The sequence below is a fragment of the Bombina bombina genome, chromosome 4 (assembly GCF_027579735.1).
Source record: "Bombina bombina isolate aBomBom1 chromosome 4, aBomBom1.pri, whole genome shotgun sequence".
Lineage (NCBI taxonomy): Eukaryota > Metazoa > Chordata > Amphibia > Anura > Bombinatoridae > Bombina > Bombina bombina.
In genome coordinates this window covers 487587947-487603484 of record NC_069502.1, presented here as the reverse complement: position 1 = coordinate 487603484, position 15538 = coordinate 487587947, and the positions used below count along the sequence as shown (strand labels likewise).

Genomic DNA, 15538 nt, shown 5'->3' with positions numbered 1-15538 from the left:
TATGGATAATGTAGGTGGCAGCGATGTGCGGTCGGCAGATTATGGGTTAAAAATATTTATTATAGTGGCGGCGATGTGGGGGGACCTCGGTTTAGGGGTACATAGGTAGTTTATGGGTGTTAGTATACTTTAGAGCACTGTAGTTAAGAGTTTTATAAACCGGCGTTAGCCCAGAAAGCTCTTAACTACAGCCTTTCCATAGGCGTTAGGAGTTTTGTCGGTAGAGGTGTAACGCTCATTTCAAAGTTACAAAGGGTGGAGGCGGCGCCAAAAGAGGCGATCTAGTACTTTAAAATTAGATTTCTAAAAACCTGTGTAGGTAACAAATCTAAAAATCTAATGTCAACTATATATATTACAATATCCCCAATAAATAAAAATGAATACAATTGGACCTTTAAGATTTAATATAGATTCTCTAGAATAACCCAAACCACTTTGATCAGAGTTTGATTTCTTAAAAAATGCAAGGTGCTGCGGGTTTCAATATTAAATAGCAAATTTTATTAACAAATTCCAAATAATTCTAGAAGATTCAAAGTGTTCAAATAAGTAAAAAATCACTTAAATACTGTGACACCGGTGTCCATTAATCTAAAAAATAAAAGATAAAAATGAGAAATTTAAAAATACTAATGTCCTATAAAAGAATCACAAGCAGACTTTAGACAAAAAATTATAACGTTCTAATCAGACATAAGTTCTAGAACAATTTCTTCCACTATATATAGCTGTTAGCAAAAAAACAGTTTTGAAAACTCTGTGCATTAATGTTGACTATGAATAAAAATCTTAAATAAAGCTATTGTACTGTTACAAAAATAACCAGACTGATTGACAATAGCAGTGACTTCTTATAGCAGTTACACAGTTCTTTGTATATGAAAGCGCTATTGGGAGTCTGTTTGTAGCGATGTTAATGTAATCATATAAGTGCTGTTGTATGACACTCTTCAGTTAGAGCCTTAAAATCTCTTTGGTTATAATAGCTGTAATCGCTTCCACAGGTGTAAATCAGTGCTTAAATGTTTTAGCGATAATTTGTAAGTCTTTTGTGAAAAACATTCAGAGTACCTGTATTTAAATAGTTGTCACAATCCAATTCCACACTTTTGAAGTAGAAAACACTCACCCGGTCTTTCTGTAGTTCAGGCGTTAAAGTCTTCAGCCTGTTTATATACGACCCACCGTGGTCGTGTTAGTTTACCTTTAATAAGTGTTGGTAATCTTCTCATGATATCCTTAGTGTGCACACTAGTAGAAAAAACGGTTGATCTATACTCCTACCGTCTAACCAGGTCCTTCAAGTATTGCTGGCGTGATGGTTCTGGGAGTAGATGTGTCTCTGTAATTTTTTCTTTCTGCAGGGCTGGATAGTAGACAAGTCTACGCGTTTCAGCTCACCAGGGAGCCTTTGTCAAGATGCCTACAGCCATCTGATTCCGTTTATTTAAAGGGAGTTCAATTAACCCTTTATTGGTTCTCAATAAATGTTTACTCAAAGTGTCCTTATTAGTCACTCCTTGTCACTGTTTCGTTCTCAAAACTCAGTTGGAAAGTTTATTCATAGTTCACTTCTAATATGTTAGAAAATAACCACTAGCAGTTCGATATTCTCAAATTCTACTCATACTCGCTTGCATCGTGTTAACCCCAAGCACCTTACATTCCTTAATTTAGAAACCAAGCTCTAAAATTTAAAATACTACAATATATAATAATTAAAAAATGAAAAACATAAAGGGACAGGTCACTTTGATATTCAACAATAGTTGGCCAAAAAAGAAAAAAAAAATGTATATATCAGATTAATATAAATAGTCTCAAACTATCCTAGGTTTGAACTCTTAACCTTTGTAGTGGGAAATCTACTCCATATCCATTATGCTACTATTGAGGATATGCTCCCTCAATTCAAATTCTAGTACTTAACTTATTTACCCTTCTTAATATGCTTTAAAATTTTTTAATATTTCTCCATATTTCTTATTTGTATTTGAACTCCCAACCTTTGTGGTGGGAAGCTAACTTCTTATCTGTTATGCTACCATTGTGGCTTTACTTCCTATGTTCGATATAATATCGGGCATTGATTCAATTACCTCCAATCTATCACAGTATATTGATTATTTCTTGCAGAATTATGTGAAAGAACTCCCCTCATATTTATCGGATTCAGCACTTTTTTTGAGAATATTAAAGGAAGTAAAATGGGAAGATAACTTTGTGCTAGTCACCTGTGATGTCAGCTCCCTTTATACTAACATAGAACATAACTTGGGTTTACAAGCAATAGAGAGATTTTTCAATAATGACCCAGAGATGACTAGCACACAGAGCAGATTCCTGCTGCAATGTATCAGGTTTATATTAAACAATAATTATTTTAAATTCGAAAATGGATATTTTTTACAGGTGAAAGGTACGGCTATGGACACAAGGTTCGCACCCAGTTATGCTAATTTGTTCATGGGGGTATTCGAGAATGAAGTTATAGATCATTCCCCATGGGGTGCGAACCTTGTGCTCTATAGACGCTATATCGACGACCTGTTTTTAATTTGGAAGGGAGACACAGAATTATTAGAGATGTTCATTGATGATCTTAATTCCAATAAGTTTGGCTTAAATTTCACTTATGAAAGTAGTAATCATAAAATAAATTATCTAGACATAGAAATAGAAATAAAAAATAACGAAATAAAAACAAAGACCTTTTTTAAAAAAGTCGACTCTAATAATTATATAGACTCAGAGAGTTGTCATCATATTAAATGGAAAAAGAACATACCAAAGGGTCAACTACTACGTGTTAGAAGAAACTGTACAGATATAGGAGACTTTGAAGAACAGTCAAAAGTGCTTATAAAAAGGTTTGGACAAAAGGGATATGATACCAACAGAATTACACAAATAGCGAATGAGGTTAAGAGTATAGATAGAGAAGAATTGCTAAAGAAAAAAGATAAGCCAAGAAAGGAGGAGGAGAAAGGAAAACTAGATATACCATTAATAACCACGTATTCAGCTAATCACAAACAATTCCAAGGAATAATTAAGAAACACTGACACCTATTATTGAAAGACCCATTAATAGGGCCTAGTATAGGAATGAACCCAAGATTCATCTATAAAAAGGCGAAGAACCTTAAATCGATATTAGCACCCAGCGAATTTAAAAATGGGAAACAACTGTGCAATAAAGGATACAAAACCCTTAAAGGAGAAAAAATTGAAGGTTTTTTTCCGTGTCACCAGTGCAAATCCTGCAAACATAGCACAAAATTAAAGCAGATAAAATCAGATAAAGATGGAAGACTAACTAAAATAACAGATATTATTAGATGCACAGATATGAATATTATTTATATGTTACAATGTAGCTGTAATTTAAGGTATTTTGGACAAACGGGACGAAAGTTAAAAGACCGTATACGGGAACACATCCTAGCGATAGAACATCTGAGGGAAGATACCATTTTGTACAAACACTTCAAAGAGGTCCATAGTGGCAACACTAATGCCTTAAAATTTTGGGGAGTTAAAAAGGTAATATCAGATGGGAGAAGAGGTAATATAGGGTTGAAATTGTTAAAACATGAAGCAGAATTCATTTTTAATTTTGGAACACTTCACCCTAAGGGACTTAACAGAGAAATGGATCTGAATTCTTTTATATAAAATGTATAAAGTATACATTTAAAGATAGAATTTAATTATGACATAGATCTTCAAATTATGATCTTAACTGAGGCCATTGCCCCTTTTTTTAATTATTGAATAAAATCTAAATCACACAAACTTGGTATTCTATACTTCATATATAATTTAAGCAATTTCTTTATGGGTCTGTTTAAAAGGATAAAGTCTTAAAAATGATTAATGAAGGAAGACTAGTTGACTAGCTCAATGAGTAAGGCTTCAACCTTACAAATATAAAGTACCAGGGTTTGAATACAAGTAAGAATTTGTGAAAACCCTTTAGTTTTCAAAAGTGATAAAAAAGATGAAAAAAGTCAAATACTATAATACGAACATAGGAAGTAAAGCCACAATGGTAGCATAACGGATAAGAAGTTAGCTTCCCACCACAAAGGTTGGGAGTTCAAATACAAATAAGAAATATGGAGAAATATTAATTTTTTTTAAAGCTTATTAAGAAGGGTAAATAAGTTAAGTACTAGAATTTGAATCAGGGAAATATATCCTCAATAGTAGCATAATGGATATGGAGTAGATTTCCCACCGCAAAGGTTGAGAGTTCGAACCTAGGATAGTTTGAGACTATTTATATTAATCTGATATATTAAAAAAAAAATATTTTTGGGCCAACTAGATACGGTGTCACAGTATTTAAGTGATTTTTTACTTATTTGAACACTTTGAATCTTCTAGAATTATTTGGAATTTGTTAATAAAATTTGCTATTTAATATTGAAACCCGCAGCACCTTGCATTTTTTAAGAAATCAAACTCTGATCAAAGTGGTTTGGGTTATTCTAGAGAATCTATATTAAATCTTAAGGTCCAATTGTATTCATTTTGATTTATTGGGGATATTGTAATATATATAGTTGACATTAGATTTTTAGATTTGTTACCTACACAGGTTTTTAGAAATCTAATTTTAAAGTACTAGATTGCCTCTTTTGGCGCCGCCTCCACCCTTTGTAACTTTGAAATTCTTTTAAATCAATTGCACAACTGTGAGAGGTGCAATTAGGAGGTAGGCAAATCTGGTTAATCTACCATTGGTCCACACTAACCTTGTAAGTAGTTTGTAACGCTCATTTCAGCCATGACTTTAAATACCAGCGTTAGGAAGATCCCATTGAAAAGATAGGATACACAATTGGCGTAAGGGGATCTGCGGTATGGAAAAGTTGCAGCTTGAAAGTGAGCGTTACACCTTTACCTACATGACTCTAAATACCTGCGGGCGGCCAAAAGCAGCGTTAGGACCCCTTAACGCTGCTTTTGACGACTACCACAGAAAGTTATTTAAGATTTAGCACAATACAATGCTAAATTTAAGACAATAGATAATAAACAGTCACAGTCATGTGATCAGGGGGCTGGAAGAAGGTTCTTAGATAAAAGGTAATCACAGAGATAAAAAGTATATTAATATAACTGTTGGTTATGCAAAACTGGGGAATGGGTAATAAAGGGATAATCTATCTTTTAAAACAATAACAATTCTATGGTAGACTGTCCCTTTAAGGTAGATGTCCCTTTATCATATGAGCCATATTCCACTTTGCACTATTCTGAATTGATTTTAGATATATGATTGTATTTTTCTAAGTAATTTTAATGAAGAGGTTTTATGAGAATTAATACATTTTGTTACATCATACTCCAGTACTCTTTTGCCTTTCCTTAGCGCTCCTTATTCTACGTTGTTTCTCTTGGTACCACTGCACCTGCTGCACCAATGGTACTTTCTTGGCCTGCAAGGAGTCTCTTTTAATTTCACAGTCAAAGTAGCATGTGCATTTTGTGCTGGACTACAGTTGTTGCCTGTGTTTAGTCATTCTAATTGAAAACAAATATTTATTTAATATTATTTTTTTTTTATAACAGTGCATAAACTCTCTTCATAATAAAAATAAAAAAAAATATGAGCAGAAAAGAATATCTCTGTGCATAATATTATTACTGATATTTAGCATGTGTTCTTTTCTGGGGATATAAAATGTTAGGGAGAATTGCATTTCCCTTAGGGATATCTGGCTTGTGGAAATCACATAACACATTTTCTTGTCTCACACAGTCTATCAGTACAAACATTCCTTATTATCTCAATTAAAGAAATTTTGCAATCAAGATTGTTGATGTTATTTGTCTCATACAATGACTCCATACCCAATGGGTGCAAGATACTTTTTTTGGTTACTTTTACATTTTCCTTTAGCTTCTGGCTATTGAGAAAAAAAACAATAAGCACTGGTGCTCTCCATATACACATATACATATATATGAGTAGTTTTACAATATTACCACTTTAAAAGAACAATGTGAGAATTAATGAGATTTTCAATATGGCATCTGACTGGCTGTACCTGCTGTCTATCAAAAAAGCACATTTTACAGAGTAAAGTAGACATGCAATAATGATGGAGATAAAACTACTCTTTGTGATGCTCTTTCTTAAAGGGAAATGATACCCCAAAATAATTCTATCAAGATTCAGATAGAGCATACACTTTAAACAACTTTCTAATTTTACTTCTACGATAACATTTTCCTCATTCTCTTGGAATCATTTATTGAAAAGCATGGACATAAGCTAAGGAGTGTGCATGTGTTTGGAGCACAATATGCCAGCAGTTTTACAATAATTTTATCCATTTGCAAGAGCACTAGATGGCAGCATTATTTCCTGTCATGTAGTGTTTTTGACACCATCTCTTCAACAAAGTATATGATGGGAAGGAAGCAAACATGTTAAAATTGTATGCGCTGTCTGAATCACAAAATAATTGTTTTGGTTTTCATTTCCCTTTAAGGAAATCAGGTCATGTACATCACAGCATAATATATTGTTTTCTGTCTATTTAAATGAAGTGCATTAAACCCAAAGATCTAGGCTCTTGGAGTATTTTTTAAATGTGTGCCAATGAAAAGTAGTAACCCTTTGTAAAAAATAGAGGTGTCAAACTATTTTTAGTTGCATCATTTCTGTTTATAGCAAAGGGATAAATATAATACCAAGTTTTTTTGCTATCAATCAACAAGCACTTATCTCACCAGTCTGGACCTCCATCTGTTTCACTACATCGTATGAATTCAATGTTCTTTGCACATCAATTGCACTCTCACAAAAAAAATGTTGCAACCAAAAGTCTGGGATATATGGTTTTGATCCATTACATTTAGAGCACATACAAACTAGCATTTATAATCTAAAAATATAATTTAGATCTATTGTTAAATTGGTCTCTTACTCTTGCTATCATTTGCTGAAAATAAGCTCCTTATTCCATGAGAGTGGATCTAGATAGGATCTGGAGCATGTACGTGTGTTGAAAACTATATGCATAACATTGTTTCAAACATTGTTGTAAACACAGCTGCCATACTGTGCTGAAGACACGCAACACCCTTAAACCTACCTATATGTGCTGTTATGGAAAGGAGGTACATTTCAACAAAAGCTACTAGGAGAAATAGGTCAACTTAAAGGGACAATGTACCCAGTTTTTTTCTTTCGTGATTCAGATAGAACATGACATTTGAAGCAACTTTCTAATTTACTCCTATTATCAAATTTTCTTCATTCTCTTGGTATCTTTATTTGAAATGCAAGAAAGTAAGTTTAGATGCCGGCCCATTTTTAGTGATCAACCTGGGTTGTTCTTGCTGATTGGTGGATAAACTCATCCACCAATAAAAAAGTGCTGTCCAGAGTTCTGAATAAAAAAAAAACTTAGATGTCTTCTTTTTAAAATAAAGATAGCAAGAGAACTAAGAAAAAATGATCATAGGAATAAATTAGAAAGTGGCTTAAAATGGCATGCTCTATCTGAATCATTAAAAAAACAATTTGAGTTCAGTGACCCTTTAATTACAGAAAAAAAATCAAATCATATTTTTAAATTGTTCCCTGTATTAGATTCATTAACTTTTAATTTTGACTTTGATATCTGTTTAATCGCCATATTTATACAAACTGAAATTCAGTTTAGGCTTATTTTCTCTTACATTATTTGTCACAAAAGTAATACACAAAGCCTTATAAACATTATCTGTCTACCAAATTGTTTTACATTCCTATAGTTTAAAATGTTCTGCTTGGAAAAAAAGGCTAACATGCAATAGTGATGCTTATGTTTCTTATTGTTTTTAATGATATTAGATATATTTTAGGGATACAGATGAAGTAGTGAAAAATAAATAAAACTAGCAGTAAAGTGACAAATTAACTGACAATATTTTACTAAAGCTCGAATACCATCATTAATAAGTCACTTTTTAACTCTGATGACCTTTTATAAATTAATCTTTTAATTATTCTCTTTGCATAAATAAATGATAAAAAAACGTGGTACAGCAGATATGACATTTATTGTTATGGTGATAAAGATTAGTGTCATATAAATTCTGAAAAGGTTTAAACAGTATTTCATTATATCAGTAAATCATGTCAGATGTGGCAAAATGTTTATTTTATCATAGAAAATGACATGCAAAAACATTTGTTTTAGAAGACTCAATCACGGAAAAAAAATAAAAAGGTTTTGCTTTGTCTTCTATCCATTCACAGGGTCAAAATTCGAAATTCATCTGTTAATGGAAATGAGTTTTTCTGCAATTTCCTATAGAGAACAACTTCTGGGCAGCAGAAGTGCAGCTTAAGTAATAGCTAGTGCTACTGCTACAAGCCAGAAGCAGCAACAATATTTGTTTTTCAAATGTTTACTTTTTTTAAACTTCTAAGGCCGTTATGGCGTTCTATTCCATCCTAACCACATCAGGCTTTAGGATGGAATAGAACGTCCTGAAGCCAATGGAGCTTCCTCTATGCAATTGCGGACTGGAGGGCGCCCCTAGCGTCATAGGGACGCCCCCTAACTGATCCTATCATTGAAATCACGATCGCAGGATTTCAATTTGTTTACATCGGAACGTTGTTCTGATGTAGACAAAGTAACCCAGTCTTTAAAGGGTTAATTGGGTCATGATTGTCAATAACAAAAGTGAAGTTTACATACTTATTGCGGACCAAGAAATCACTTCACTGACCAAGACATGTATGTATAACTATGGTATATTGTAAAATGTAAAATCTGAAGTAATTCCCACCTGCAAAAAAAGCATTTAGCGTAACAGACTTAAGAAATCAGCAAAAAAAATATTTTGTCAAATACATTTTTCATTAATTTATTTATTAAATGGGTCTCTTGTTTTGTGTTTTCAAAAACATGCACATAATTCAGCACAATTTTTTGTATGCACCCAAATAGAAATTTACACTTCTGTATCATATACTAATATTTAATAAAACATTGCATACATTACAATTAGATTTCTTAGAAAACAATGGATTTCATATCCCTTTAATTAATGTTCTCAATGTTGTTTGAAATAAATATAATTTTTGCAAAGCACAAATTTAGTCTATCTTAAAGTACTTTTTTTTTTTTTTTTTAAAAGATATTTAAGCTACATTGTCATCCTACAGTTATGACTCACGTTTGTCCAATAGCAAAGACTAAACCAGCAGATACATTAATCTATTAAACTGATGCAGTAACTATGGTAACAAGAATTTCAACTGCAAACATCAATACTGGTATTCTTTTATATCACAGGCTTCAAAAGCAACTTTGAAGAAATGGCCAAACAATGGTTTGATTTAAATAATGGGCAAATGCATACATTTTTAATGTTGATATTTAATTATTTAAAAAGTAAACATTTTTTTTTGTTATTTTCTATCTATTAGATGTTTTTATTAGCTGATTTTATGTGGAAAAAATACATTCAAACTGTTCACAATATTAAAATGTACTCTATTCTGCCTAGCTCTTCTTTTGTTGTACATGAATGAGTTTAATATATGTATACACACAGTATTTGTAAAGCTAAGAGAGACAATTCTCGGAAAAAAATATCTGAAGCTTAGAATGGTGAAGGTATAAAGCAGCTTTCTTTATCGTTAGATTATTTCTTTCCCCAGGGCTCTGATATCTCTAAATAAACATAATTTCAATGCATATATTGTTTGCTCTATCTACATTGGAAAAACAGAAAACCAAAATCATATACTTTATTATCCTTTTGACACTCAAGCTTTTTTTTAGAAATCTAGTTTTCTGCACTTGAACAATGTTATTCTTAATGGTCTACATAATATACCCAATATAATAATCCATGATAAGAGGAAAAGAAATACATTGCAGATAGACTTCATACAGTACTTTAGAATAATGTGTTACAAACATTCTATGTCAGCAACCGTGTTCCACCAGCTGCAAACAGCAAGGTCACTGGCAAGAACAAAATAAAAAGTTATATACACAGTCAACCTAAGTAAGTGCAGCTGCTTTGCTAATCCCCATAGATAATTATATTTCTTATTTGAAATCTCTCTTACCATAATCTCCTTTCTTAGTGTTGTTCAGTGGAGTTTTGGTTTTATGATTTTCAAATTCCAAACACCAGAGATAGATCCTTAGGAAAATAGTATCATCTTCGAACTTGTTGCATACTAGAGTTCTTTGTAAACTGCAGCACAACTATACCAGGCTGTCCTACAGATAACTTCTTGTCAACTAAAGTTTCCATTTATAGATCTACACAAATTGTAAACAGAGCTCCCCAGTAGAAAGCAGACAGCTGGCTTCAGAGCCAATTTATGAAAAGTCAAATTATCTATCAAAATTGTATTTTTTTTGCAATGTTTTTTTTTATAAGGATATAAAATGCAGATTTATATTAATATAAAAGTAAGAATTTAAATGTTATATTTACAAACCTGTACTGCTTTTCATTGTGTATATTTGGGTATGGTACTGAAAAAATACAGTTCAATTTTAAATGTTCATGAGAAACTGAAAAAAAAGTAAAATGCACTTTCATTATTATTTTTGCAAGTTTTTGCCTTGTAATTGAAATTTTAAAATTTTTGTTGTTTTTCCTCTTCCTCTATACATGGAGTTTTAATCCCCCAACATGATGCACCGTGATTGGTCAATATGTGCAAAAGCTCTTTATATTTATCTCTGTTTGACCACAGCATAGGAGATAAGATAATTAATACTCAATAGGCTTTTAAATGGGCTAACAAAGTGAAATGACAGTTTAAACGCATTTAAAACATAATGTAGTTGGTCACAATCTTTTTCTTGTTTTTAGTAGAAAATAATTTCTGAATTCCAGACAATATGGTAAGTTTGTCTTTCTAGTGCCAATACTCACAGATTGTTTCTTTCAATTATAATCCTGAAGCATGAAGCTGTTACCTACTAAAAAGAAACACAAAATTGTTATTTGTTTTGTTAAGACATTTGTTAAAAAATATACATTATGGGTGTTGCCAGTATGAAACCTAGGAAAGAAAACAGGTATCTGAAGAAGAGTAACTGTGCACGGGCAAACAGGTCAGCACTGGAATGTAGGGAAAGTCATATTTCAACATTGGAATACCCATAACTAGAAGGTGGAGGGAAATAGGTGGCATACTAAATTACTGTTTTGTTTTCGCGCTAACTGTGCTCAAAGTAAAAAGATATTGTGGCCGAGTTAGTGAGCGCATTCTATTGCATAAGATACACTCTATGTAACAAATGCCAACCTCCAGGAGCTAATAATTATTCAAATATTTCTTATTCAGAAAAGCACTCACTGGACTTCTTCATATAAAACTTAGCCTTAAAGGGCCATGATACCCAAATGTTGAAACACTTGTGATGCAGCATAGCTGTAAAAAGCTGAACATGTCTATGTAAAAAAGAAAGATTTCTTTCATGTAATTAGCAAGAGTCCATGAGCTAGTGACGTATGGGATATACATTCCTACCAGGAGGGGCAAAGTTTCCCAAACCTTAAAATGCCTATAAATACACCCCTCACCACACCCACAATTCAGTTTTACAAACTTTGCCTCCGATGGAGGTGGTGAAGTAAGTTTGTGCTAGATTCTACGTTGATATGCGCTCCGCAGCAAGTTGGAGCCCGGTTTTCCTCTCAGCATGCAGTGAATGTCAGAGGGATGTGAGGAGAGTATTGCCTATTTGAATGCAGTGATCTCCTTCTACGGGGTCTATTTCATAGGTTCTCTGTTATCGGTCGTAGAGATTCATCTCTTACCTCCCTTTTCAGATCGACGATATACTCTTATATATACCATTACCTCTGCTGATTCTCGTTTCAGTACTGGTTTGGCTTTCTACAAACATGTAGATGAGTGTCCTGGGGTAAGTAAATCTTATTTTCTGTGACACTCTAAGCTATGGTTGGGCACTTTGTTTATAAAGTTCTAAATATATGTATTCAAACATTTATTTGCCTTGACTCAGAATGTTCAACTTTCCTTATTTTTCAGACAGTCAGTTTCATATTTGGGATAATGCATTTGAATTAATCATTTTTTTCTTACCTTCAAAAATTTGACTCTTTTTCCCTGTGGGCTGTTAGGCTCGCGGGGGCTGAAAATGCTTCATTTTATTGCGTCATTCTTGGCGCGGACTTTTTTGGCGCAAAAATTCTTTTCCGTTTCCGGCGTCATACGTGTCGCCGGAAGTTGCGTCATTTTTTTGACGTTATTTTCCGCCAAAAATGTCGGCGTTCCGGATGTGGCGTCATTTTTGGCGCCAAAAGCATTTTAGGCGCCAAATAATGTGGGCGTCTGATTTGGCGCTAAAAAATATGGGCGTCGCTTTTGTCTCCACATTATTTTAGTCTCATTTTTCATTGCTTCTGGTTGCTAGAAGCTTGTTCTTTGGCATTTTTTCCCATTCCTGAAACTGTCATTTAAGGAATTTGATCAATTTTGCTTTATATGTTGTTTTTTTGTCTTACATATTGCAAGATGTCTCACGTTGCATCTGAGTCAGAAGATACTACAGGAAAATCACTGTCTAGTGCTGGAGCTACCAAGCTAAGTGTATCTGCTATAATTTTTGGTATCTGTTTCTCCAGCTGTTGTTTGTATTGCATGTCATGACAAACTTATTAATGCAGATAAAATTTCCTTTAGTACTGTTACATTACCTGTTGCTGTTCCGTCAACATCTAATTTTCAGAGTGTTCCTGATAAACATATGAGATTTTATTTTTTTCCATTAAGAAGGCTATGTCTGTTATTTCTCCTTCTAGTTTACATAAAAGTCTTTTAAAACTTCTCTTTTTTCAGATGAATTTTTAAATGAACATCATCATTCTGATACTGATAAATCTTTGTATTTGTTCAAGATGGAATTTATTCCTTCTTTATTTAAAGAAGTATTAATTGCATTAGAAATAGAGGATTCTGGTCCTCTTGATACTAAATCTAAACGTTTAAATAAGGTTTTTAAATCTCCTGTAGTTATTCCAGAAGTGTTTAATCTCCCTGATGCTATTTCTGAAGTAATTTCCAGGGAATGGAATAATTTGGGTAATTCTTTTACTCCTTCTAAACGTTTAAGCAATTATATCCTGTGCCATCTGACAGATTAGAGTTTTTTGGGACAAAATCCCTAAGGTTATGGGGCTGTCTCTACTCCTGCTAAATGTACTACTGTTCCTACGGCAGATAGTACTTTATTTAAGGAAAATTGAATCCTTTCTAAGAAAAGCTTACTTATGTTCAGGTAATCTTCTTAGACCTGCTATATTTTTTAGCGGATGTTGCTGCAGCTTCAACTTTTTGGTTAGAAGCTTTAGCGCAACAAGTAACAGATCATAATTTTATAGCATTATTATTATTCTATAACATGCTAATAATTTTATTGGTGATACCATCTTTTGATATCATTAGAGTTGATGTCAGGTATATGTCTCTAGCTATTTTAGCTAGAAAAGCTTTATGGATTAAACTTGGAATGCTGATATGTCTTCTAAGTCAACTTTGCTTTCCCTTTCTTTCCAGGGTATTAAATTATTATCTCAATTGTTTCTGGAAGGAAGGGAACTTTTTTACCAAAGGATAAAAAATCTAAGGTAAATTTAGGTCTAATAGTCTTTTTCGTTCCTTTCCTCACAACAAGGAACAAAAGCCTGATCCTTCATCCTCAGGAGCGGTATCAGTTTGGAAACTATTTCCAGTTTGGAATATATCCAAGCCTTATAGAAATCTATAGCCAGCTCCTAAGTACCCATGAAGGTGCGGCCCTTATTCCAGCTCAGCTGGTATGGGGCAGATTACGTTTTCTTCAAAGAAATTTGGATCAATTCCGTTCTCAATCTCTGGTTTCAGAACATTGTTTCAGAAAGGTACAGAATTGGCTTCAAGTTAAGGCCTCCTGCTAAGAGATTTTTTTCTTTCCCGTGTCCCAGTTAACACAGCAAAGGCTCAGCATTTCTGAAATGTGTTTCAGATCTAGAGTTGGTTGGAGTAATTATGCCAGTTCCAGTTCTGGAACAGGGGCTGGGGTTTTATTTTATCTCTTCATTGTACCAAAGAAGGTCAATTCCTTCAGACCAGTTCCGGATCTATCAATATTGAATCGTTATGTAAGGATACCAACATTCAAGATGGTTACTGTAGGACTATCCTGCTTTTTGTTTAGCAAGGGCATTATATGTCTACAATAGATTTACAGGATGTGTATCTGCATATTCCGATTCATCCAGATCACTTTTAGTGTCTGAGATTCTCTTTTTAAACAAGCATTACCAGTTTTGTGGCTCTACCGTTTGGCCTAGCCTCAGTTCCAAGAATTTTTTTCAAAGGTTCTCGGTGCCCTTCTTTCTGTAATCAGAGAACAGGGTTTTGGTATTTCCTTATTTGGACGATATCTTGGTATTTGCTCAGTCTTCTCATTTTTCGAAGAATCTCATACGAATCGACTTGTGTTGTTTCTTCAAGTTCATGGTTGGAGGTTCAATTTACCAATCAGTTCATTGATTCCTCAGACAAGGGTAACCTTTTTAGGTTTCTAGATAAGATTCAGTGTCTATGACTCTGTCCTTGTCAGACAAGAGAAGTTTAACATTGATATCAGCTTTACAAAACCTTCAGTCACAATCATTCCCTTTGGTAGCCTTATGCATGGAAATTTTAGGTCTTAGGACTGCCGCATCAGATGCGATCTCCTTTGCTCGTTTTCACATGCGACCTCTTCAGCTCTGTATGTGCGTTTGGGATAGTGATTAGACTGTAAGTAAGGAGGGGAATAATGCACACCTTATAAAACTATATCCCAATGTTTTATAGAAATAAGCTGAGGTGGAGGTAGGTGGCGCAAATGAATGCTGATTCCCTGTGACTACGTGTTACTATCCTGATATACTGGGTTATATAAGTATCGCTTCGAGTATAAATTGCTACGTTATAAATGCTATTGATCTCAACTATTCTATTTGTGTGACTAAGTATTAATAATATACTCCTTACATAAAATAAATGCCAATATGCTGATGATAATAAAACAATTTATTAAATCTTAAAATATATATATGTATACACTTTACACAATATTGACACCGGTGTCAGAAGATACGTGAATTTTAAAAGAAATATAAAATGCTTCGAAGTATTAAGTACATAAAATGACGATAGAAATATATAAAATGATAAAAGGATATTAATACATTGAAGTAATTTTATGCCACATTGAGTTGCAGTGTTATTGACATTCGGTCTAAAAACGTTTTAACCTTACAGTTTAGGCCGGGTATGCGTGATGGTTCACTATATTATATTATTGCGGATAGTGCTGTATTTTATTACGCTTTATAGTACCTTTAAGTGTATCCGTCTGATGACACTTTGTGCGTTGGAGAATACTGCGGTTAAATATATGCCGCTGTTTGATTCTCTTTAGTGTATCCGTCTGATGACACTATTTTTGTTGGAGAATGCTGCGGTTAAATATATGCCGCTGTT

At 33.3% G+C, this 15538-nt stretch overlaps 1 protein-coding gene across 9 annotated transcripts in view; it reads right to left on the bottom strand.

The window, feature by feature from the left end:
* The window catches only part of MLIP (muscular LMNA interacting protein), an 868816-nt gene extending 858567 nt beyond the window's left edge, over nt 1-10249 (bottom strand). For all 9 annotated transcript variants that reach the window (XR_008402011.1, XR_008402012.1, XM_053710391.1 and 6 more), the window contains exon 1: nt 10103-10249. Coding sequence is in view for 2 of the 9 variants with exons in the window: in XM_053710390.1 (XP_053566365.1) it covers nt 10103-10105 (3 nt within the window). In the remaining 7 variants the exon portion in view is untranslated. The remainder of the gene's footprint in view (nt 1-10102) is intronic.
* Nucleotides 10250-15538: the final 5289 nt, after the last annotated feature.